At 36.8% G+C, this 9432-nt stretch overlaps 1 protein-coding gene across 1 annotated transcript in view; it reads left to right on the top strand.

The window, feature by feature from the left end:
* The first annotated feature begins 264 nt into the window (after positions 1-264).
* The window catches only part of BTR1L (binding to TOMV RNA 1L (long form)), a 148861-nt gene continuing 139693 nt past the window's right edge, over positions 265-9432 (top strand). Inside the window, exons 1-3 of the mRNA XM_089412288.1 lie at positions 265-613; positions 1054-1295; positions 1495-1598. Coding sequence (XP_089268414.1) covers positions 499-613; positions 1054-1295; positions 1495-1598 — 461 coding nt within the window. The 5' untranslated portion in view covers positions 265-498. The remainder of the gene's footprint in view (positions 614-1053; positions 1296-1494; positions 1599-9432) is intronic.

Below are 9432 nucleotides of genomic sequence, written 5' to 3'. Positions count from 1 at the left end.
AAATAATCAATCTCAAAACCTCTTATATAAAGATGAAAATTCTTAACCCCTCTAACTAACCCACTAAACTTAAATTTCATAACACATGCATGCTTGTCTATAACCACTAATATCCTTGTCATTACATACATAATTGACCATATGCTCCAAATGGGAGGAAGAAAACGACTCGAGCAACAATCATAACCAGTGATAACTATTATGCTATTATGGGACGAGTAGCCCCCCCCGGTAGCAAAGGGTTTAAAAAAGAGTAGCGGAAAGACAACCAAGAGACACGAAGTCGAGCCTCAACACAACTAAAAAGCAAACCCACACTACCAATTAGAAAGAATAGGGTTTGTAACTTGTTTTATCCAAACGTAGTGTTGATGTGGAACGAAATCCATTTTGAAAACTGCAAAAGGGGTTCAACAGTACAGTAGTCTTGGTGGAAGCCGAGCATTTGTAGGCGCGTTATTAATTGCAGATACAGAAGAAGATTGAATCGCGAATGCAATGAATGAAGCCCTGGATCTCTCACCCATGGATACGCCCGAGTCGCCTGCTTCCGGATACAGTACATCGCCCTCCCATTCTCCCAAGCGGGACGGCTTGATATTCGAACCCTCAGGTAAGCAAGCAAGCCCTTCGCCCTAATTTTTATGTTTTGATATCTGATTTTGGCTACTTCTTCAGCGGGCGCCATGCTATTGCCAATCAATGAGACCATGGGCCAACGGGTGGATTATCCCGCAGCAGTTGCTCTGACATAGGGAGTTGGATTTTATTTGGGTTCATATTAACTAATTTTGCCAACCCTGAAAATGCGGGGGTTTGTATACCAGGATAGGGTTTTAGTCAGTATTTGCTTGTTGAAGCTTTAGTCCATTTAGTGTCCGCCCCATGTGACCGGAGCTTCTATGTAACACTTGCAGTTTTGGTCACACGAGGAATCTTCTAAATCGCAGGCGACCACTGGTTTCCTTCTGGGAACATTTCTTGAGTTCATCATTGTTTCTTAGTTAATACTTGCTACCCTTCTCTAACCTTTTATGCATTTTTCTGTTTCAGAGGAAGGGAGCAAGACATCCTCCTGTCTCAGGTTCTTGGTATCAAATGCAGCAGCGGGATCGGTTATTGGGAAGGGTGGTGCTACTGTTAGTGATTTTCAGTCACAATCAGGGGCTAGGATTCAGCTCTCACGCAATCATGAATATTTTCCTGGAACAACTGATAGGATAATATTAGTGACGGGATCCATCAATGAAATACTGACCGCGGTTAATCTCATTCTGCAGAAACTGCTGAGCGAGGTAGCATTGCCAAAGCCCATGTGTTTTTTGTGGTTTTGTATTTGCAAGTAGGTAGTCTGATGATGTGTCATGTGTATGCATTTCCTTTTTATGGTATAACTACTTGGGCTTTTAAGATTTCTGCCCTTCTAACCGGTAACAGTAAATCAAAATTAACCGCATGGGTTATTGATGCACATACTTGCATTTTTTGGAACAGGCTGACGATAACAATGATGTTGATGAGAAGTCAAGTCAAGTTAGATTGGTTCTTCCAAATTCTGTATGTGGTGGCATAATTGGCAAGGGAGGAGCTACAATAAAGTATGTCCTTTCCTCTAATGCTATAGAGTATGTCATTCAGGTATTTGTAACTGTAACATGCTTGTTCCTGGTTGAAGGCTTGTCAAAATGACATTCTGTTAATGTTCTACATTAATTTTTTTCTTCCCACGAATGTTTTAGGTTAGTTGTGTTCATACTTTCTGTTCAAGATGTAAAGCACAACACTAGTTTCTTTGTATAGGTTTGATCCATTTGTAATTAACTCTGTTCCTGTTCAACGCAAACTTTAAGATAGCTAGTATTTCTTAATGCCGTATTCAGTTTTGATAAAATTACATTCCAAGTTAGAAATATTGTCTATGCACGTGCTGGATATTATCTGAACTTTGATGGCTTGTTAGACGAGTTTAACCATTGTTTCATTTGCTTCTAGTTTGGTACATAACACCCAACTAAAGGGAAAATAACATGAATATACTGGATGGAGAATTGCTAGCATTCCATTCAAACATAAATTAATAGAAGGGGCAGCACGAGGGGCCTAAAAGAAAGGAAATGACAATATGTGTTATCTCGGGTTTGATTGCAGACAATATTGGTACATAGCTATATACTTCTGCCCTCCAATTTTTATTTTCTTCTACCCTCAGTTTTGGGGATTTTGGGGCCAAAAAGAAATGAACTTCTTACAATATCTAGTATTGGTATATAGCTATATATGTACTGCTGTCCTATCTATTTTTTATTTTCTTCCGGCCAATATTGGGGGTTTTGGGGCTGAAAAGTAAGGAACTCCCTATAAGACATATGTGATCTAAGTTTGATGCTAACAGGTTTCTAGTTGTGAATTGATAACAATCTTGAGTAAATGCAAGAATACATTTTCAGGCTTTTTCTCTCAACTCAGTTTGTTTTGGCCAAAAATGACGGGCTTCCCCATATTTATTTCCCCTTTGTAGTGGGGCTCCAAATTGTTTGGTCTGCTTGTTTTATGCTATTTATTTGGTTGATTTCTTCACAATTATTAATGTCATTGGGTGGTTGCATTCATATTTGCTCTTGTCAAGCTTTAACCACATCATGACTCACTCACCAACTAGATTATGCATATCTTTGACTGGGTAGTTTGACAACTTTAAAATGAATGCTAATTCTTGCTACACTATTATTTGCATGTTTTGACACTCCCAAGTATTTTGTGCCAAATGTTGATTGAAAAACTTCAAGTAAGCTTTTGACTCAATAAGGTCGTATAACATATTTGTATCCATGTTTCTTAGGCAAGATATTAATGTGGGAACTAAAGTTCATGATTGTTGTAGGCACAAAATAACAATGTTTTTGATAGTTCATCACTTGTGTTATGGGGATTTGGGACAACATGGTGGTGTCCCTTTCTATCCTCGATATGTAGAAGATGGCATGTTGATATCCCTATGATGTTTCCTATTGCTTGCAACTATCCTAATCTCCTTGTGGGGACAAAGAATCCCCAAACCCCTCAGATGATGCCCAAGTACCCCCTGTGAGGTCTAACAACCCCTCAAAAGTAGCAAAAATAGATTCTTCTTTTCTTTTTTTTGTTCATTTTTTGTCGGCAACCCCCACTATACTTTAAAGAACCATATCTTTGTCATTTTTGCAAATGAGTGGAAGTAAAGCTAAAGACAAGTGAGGATTACATAAGGAGCAATGGCAACTTTTTTGCTTGGGTAAAGTAAATTATGGGTAATTACAAGTGAGGAATTGATGAGGAGGTAAAAAATTTCATTGATAATTGCTGGAGAAGCAACATTTGTAGCTTTGTGATAACAAGTCTATTAGGCATTGATAGTAGGTGTCTTGTTTGAAATGGGATCACATGATTTAGGGCATGCCATTGGAGTATTGTCGATACAAGGGGATTTTTGTTTAGATTATTTAAAATTTGTTGCTAGTGTGGTAGTAAACTTACCCAACTTTCCAAAAATGGTTGTATGAAATTGCCTAGGTGACTGTAGGTATTATCATCGTAAAGCGACACTAATCTATACAGAGCATAAGCATTGACAATTTCTATAGAACCAAATGAGTTTGAAGTAAAGTAAGCACTTAAACTAGATGGCATTCTTGCAATAGTTCAAATTGGGGTTCGAATACTAGAAAGATATGTAGAGACATGTTGTGAGTTCCCTCTTAATAACACCTTTCTTTCCATATATACATTGTGAAAATTCTATTGCAATTACTGGTTATTAATCTTCTATCTTTGTAGATTATTTGTCTTTTGGAAAATTGATTCACAAAAAATACTTAAAATAACACAACTACAATTTCACAAATAATAATAACAAGAATTGAGAAAATAGCACACACATAAAAATTTTGCCATCGATATTTTGGCAGTGTATTTTGGACAAATTGTCCCTGGAAAAACCGGAAGGGAAAATCAACTCTGCAAGTGAGGGATTTTTATTATTCTTCAACAATTGAGAATTACATAAACTGCTTTTCCGTTTACTGGCAGAGCTCTGACAAATTTATTTCTTCACTTTTGCACGCTGACTCAAAACCTTAGAAGCAACTCGACCCCCCTAAATCAATTCGACATTTCTCTGTGACCCTGAATTGATCCAACTGGTGCGTTTCGACAAATAACTCGACCTCTCTGGAAACTCACACTGACTGGGAAAATAACTTGGCCTCCACTGGAATTTCGTCCTTCATTGGCAAACTCGATTGCTCCCGTGCAAATCGAACTACCTGACAAATTCACACTTGTCTCAACAACTTGACCTCTTTGAAGCAATTCACATTGGCTGGAGGAAATCGACCTTTGCAGATAAATCAATCTCCTTTTGTCACTGAGAATTTGGAAATCACCGCGAAGACTTATTCTCTAGCAAATTGATCTCAATCTTCGCTGAGCCCTATTGTTGATGTCTCCCATTCTATCACAACGCTCTTCCTTTCACTACAAATCTGTTCACTTGAACTCTACGATCTGTTCACTGGAACTCTTCGAATGATGTCTAATGGTCCCATCAATCTCCTCTTATAATCTCTCGTAGATGAATCAACAACCACGATCTAACTCCAATTGATGGTTAAGATCATATTGACTAATAAAAATAACTTTTCTAGAAGTCTCTAGAGCAAAATTGATTTGTCTCAATTAAGCTCGATTAATTGAGCTATTTCCCTAAGTTAGACTTAGGAAAAAAAAATAAAATTGGCCAATTAATTTAAATAAGACAATTTCTCTAGGAAACATTTTTTGGGTATTGGAGGTAATTAATCCACTTGTGTTAGTCTTGTTAGGGTCCTATAATTATAGGATTCATAATTTTGAATTGGCTATGGTTAGTCTTGTAATATTGTACATACTTTTGCTTTTTGCAAAATGTTTTCCATATTAAAAATTAAAAAATGTAAAAAGGGTATGTTCTAAAAGAAATATTAAAGACAAAAATAATAAGAAAAGATCTGAAAAGTGAAAAAATATGAACCTTAAACAAAAATAGATCATGAAAGTGTGCAAGTCCAAGCGCCACTGCTTTTTACTGTACTGTGCAAAATAATGGTTGTGTGTAACTTGTCATAAATGTCACAACCCATGATAGTCAAATAGTTTAATTTTGACTACTTCATGCTTTAAAATTCATGTTTATAGATAGAGAATAAGGATCTAACCAAACTATTTAATCTTGGTAGATCAGTAGTTAGGTAGAGAAATAAAATGTGCTCAACAACTTAATCTGAGCCATTGGAAGATATAAGGTTATAATTAGATAGTTTGCTTTTTAAAAGAAAGAGGAGAGAAAGGGTCTGCTAGCTTAAATGCACCCAATAAAATGAAGAAAAAATGTTAGGATAAGTAAAGGGTAGGTAGAAGAAAGGTTGCAGAAATACAAGGTTGTCAAAGCATAAGCACATTTATCATGCTTAATCCTATGTTTCAGTGTGCAGGAGTAGTTATGAAAGTGAAAAGATGTTCACAAGCTGATTTAATTAACTTCCCGTCATTTCATTTCACCTCCCATTACATACTTGCTAATTTCCCCATTATTCCATAATTTTTTAAGAATATACCCTTTTCCCTTCACTTTGACCCTTACCCCTTGGTTTCACACATTTCCCTATCTTGGTTTCACACATTTCTTTAGCAAATTACCCTCTAAAGGTAATTTCCCAACCTAGAACCCCTCTTCCCTAGTGTGAAACCATTCTCCTTTGAAAAAATCATTTTCTCCTTATTAATTTCCTTATTTTATCTAAAAAACCCATAAAACCCCCCTTGTCCTAAGTTTAAATTCCCCCTCCGCATTACTTAATTAACTCCGCCATACCATATTTCACCTAAAAAACCCATAAAACCCCTTTATTCTAAGTTTTGTTCCCCCCCCCGTATTATTTAATTAACTCCGCCATTCACATTTTTCCCGACATAAACCCGTTTAACCCACCACCCTCGGTGCAGTTAACAAACCCCGCCACATTTAAACCTTGGTCCCACTTTATTAAACCCACTTATATTTAATCCTGCCTTATTCATTAATTAATTACAGTTAAGTGTAATTAATCCCCTTAGGCTCCGCAAATCTTCGCCTTTATTCCCTTTGTGCATTTCCACCACGCGACAGCCGTTAGATCTTGCACCCCCAGATCTGACGGCGCACATCCATATCGCGCTGATTCTCTTTCCTAGCTTTACCAGCCCGAGAGCACGTGATATTTGTGGTTTTGCTCGAGCCCCTTTCAGTTACGTGGTAGCTCTAGGTGAACTTGCGTGCTCTCAAGGAAATATCGCTCCACTGCCAAAAGCGGTGCGATGGCCCCTGAAACCGCCTCCTCACATAAAATTAAACCACCCATTGTTCATTTATATAAATTCCATGCCAAATGTGACCGTTACCCGTTTAAAAGGCCAAAAAGCCGCAAATTGCTCTTTTTGCGCGTTTTTCACTGCAAACTGCTGCTTAGCCATTTGCGCCACCCTGAGCCTCTGCAACCAAATTTGACCGCTGATTACCTCCAGAACACAATCCGGACTGTGTCCACAGACATCTCAGTTCAATAAAGCCATTCATTGCCTTCCTCGCAGACCTATGCTTTATTAATAATTGTTGTATTTTGCAGCTAATTAGAAGGCTAGGAGATTGGACAAACAAGTTTTGATATTAGTTCCAAAACCTGTTTACTCCAAGATTCGCAAGGAAATGTATTCAAAAGGCTTTATTCAGAAGGAAAAGACAATTATCACAGAGCAAAAGGAAACAATTTACACAGTAAATGTTAAAACAGAGATGAAATCATTTTCACCAGCACAGCAAAAGATTCTTACAAACTACTCTCCAAGCAACATTTTGTATTCTACATGTGTCTTTTAGTAAAAATCATTTTTACTAAAAACACAGAAGCATGAAAGAGTGAGTAAGATTTACAGTAAAAGGTAAAAGTAAAAGCAGGTGACAAAGCATTCATGGTAAAAGAAATATAGTTGAAAGACAAATAGATGAAAGTGTATCAGATGAAAGCTCATAAGTAAATATAACATCCAGCGTGAAGACCAAACAACAAAGCAGATTAAAGGGCAAAAGATCAAAGATTAAAAGCCAGCAAAACCTAAATAATAGGGACAACAAACAACAGTTCAATAACTGTCTCTATCTTCTTGCATGAAGATATTTCTTTTTCCTAGATTAGTTCTCAATGCAGTTTGAGATATTTTGTAAATTCTTTTTGTATAAATACTTCATAATTCGAAGTATTGAGGGTGGATTGCTATACATTTGTAGAGTTATTTTGATCTTAAACCTAAGGGTTATTGTACCAATTTTCAAGTCAACAGACTGGAGCAAGTAATAAAAAGATTGCACTACAGGATTCATGAGATGAGCTATTGCAGTGAAGTATCTTCTTTGTCTGATTTTGTTACTTTCTTATGTGTTTCATAAACTTAAATGTTATCTAAATTTGAATGAATTAACTGGAAATTTAACTCAGAATTTGTTTAAGTACACTTTGTTTTGCATAGTTAATCATTTATATGTTTTCCTTTGTTATCTAGATTTGAGAACCCTTAATTGCTCTCCCATCTCGGTTGACCTCTTTCATTTCTCTTCCTAGTCCGGCCTAAGGAACCCTTAATTGCTCCCTGGATTCGATTGGAAACCGTTTCACCATCAAGCCTTTGAGATCTGTAGTAACTCCTCTATCTTGCCCTGTAGACACTGTTTTTAAAACTTAATCCAATCCTATTTGTCTGACATTTGACCCCATAGCCCAATGGTAAAAGACAACCCTTTGTCATCTAAGTGATCCCACCACCCGAATTCAAATAAAAAAACCAAGCACAATCATAACTAGCCTAAAATCAATTGACTAAAACAAAATTAAATTAAAAAGAGAGAGCCCTCTCTGAGATTAGGAAGGCTAGATCCTGATCTCCAAAGTTGGTTTGTGGTTACCTCTATCATTTATTTTTTTGACAACTTAGAAGAAATTTTGGAGTGATAACAAGTCTCATAGACACCATTTGAGACTAGAACACCTGTTCGAGCTACAAAAACTAACATACATGAGATGTATTAGGAAATTCTAAGCAACAAATTTTGTCTTTGGCCTAGGTAAAGAAGGCCTTGCAAGGATTTTAGGAGAGCTTGGAGACTAAAGCATTAATTTTTTTTAAACAAGGATTATTGTAGAGGCCAGACAAAGTTTTTGTTTTGAAAGGAGAACCAAAGATAAAGTTGATGTAGCAAGCTTACAACTCTTAAGGTATTAGGACACTTTAGGAAGAGCAAAAGCTTGGTCAAATCACATTGCTATGTGCTTTCGCCAAGGATGCAAGGGAATGTGAAAAGTTTTTCAAAAGATGCACTCTATGTTGGATATCTAGGTCAACTTAATGGAAGTTTGGTCTCTATGAACCCTTTCAAGTCCCCACAATTCCTTAGAAAATTATCACCATAGATTTGTTGGGAGAATTGCCAAAAACTAGTCATGCGTGTGGTTATGTAATGGTTATTGTTGATAGGTTCAATAAAAGGACAACTTGTGCCATGTTGTAAGATAGTTATAGGATGATAGATAAGAAAACTCTTTTTTATAACATAAGATAGATAAAATAAATGTTTTAGTGTCTAACAAATGACCAATGAAGTAGGTCAGTGGGATCGTTAGGTACAATGATGTCTATACAAAGCAAGAGTGCTAAAGTGTTAATTTTAGATAACAATGGTATGTTCTATGCTTACCACAATTTACTTCAATGTTACTTTAGTGGCCCAATGACAATTTCCAATAATTTCCAGTAGCAATCACATTAACCATTAATCATATTGACAGTAAATGCAGATAGAACACAAAACATAAGTAGAAGACAAGCCAAGACAAGAGGACACTAGATTTGGCGAATGCCACGGAAAAACCCCAATGTGGGGAAAACCCTTTGATCAAATCTTCTTATTATAATTCAATAGTTTAGCAAAGAGAGAGTACAAAAGTCAAATAGATTAGCCCAATGCAAAGTCAAATCAACCTTGTCAAATTCTGCGGTCAACTATAGTCAAACTTCAGCGCCAACCAGAAAGTCAACGCTGGTCAAATCAACAACAAGTCACCTCCTTTGAAGCTCGGTCAAAGGCAGATTAATTTAGCCTCCATCAAGGGTCAAAGTCAACCCAAAACAATCCCATAAGTGTTGGTCAAACTTGGTCAAAGAACAATTGTCCCTGCGGTCAAACAACCCTGAAGTCAAAGTTGGTCAAACAATCCCAAACACCTCGATTTCTTTGCCAATTAATGCAGCCTCAAGAGAGCGAAATTCTGCCCCATAAAACACAGTCAAACTTGGTCAAAACAACAATGGTCAATGTAGGTCAATAATCTT

This window comes from Pinus tabuliformis, chromosome 3_1, assembly GCF_031772625.1.
Source record: "Pinus tabuliformis cultivar Carrire ecotype Pingquan chromosome 3_1, CPIR1, whole genome shotgun sequence".
In the NCBI taxonomy this organism is placed as follows: domain Eukaryota; kingdom Viridiplantae; phylum Streptophyta; class Pinopsida; order Pinales; family Pinaceae; genus Pinus; species Pinus tabuliformis.
Note: the sequence above shows the minus strand (reverse complement) of the source record. Positions and strands in the feature narration are given on the sequence as shown.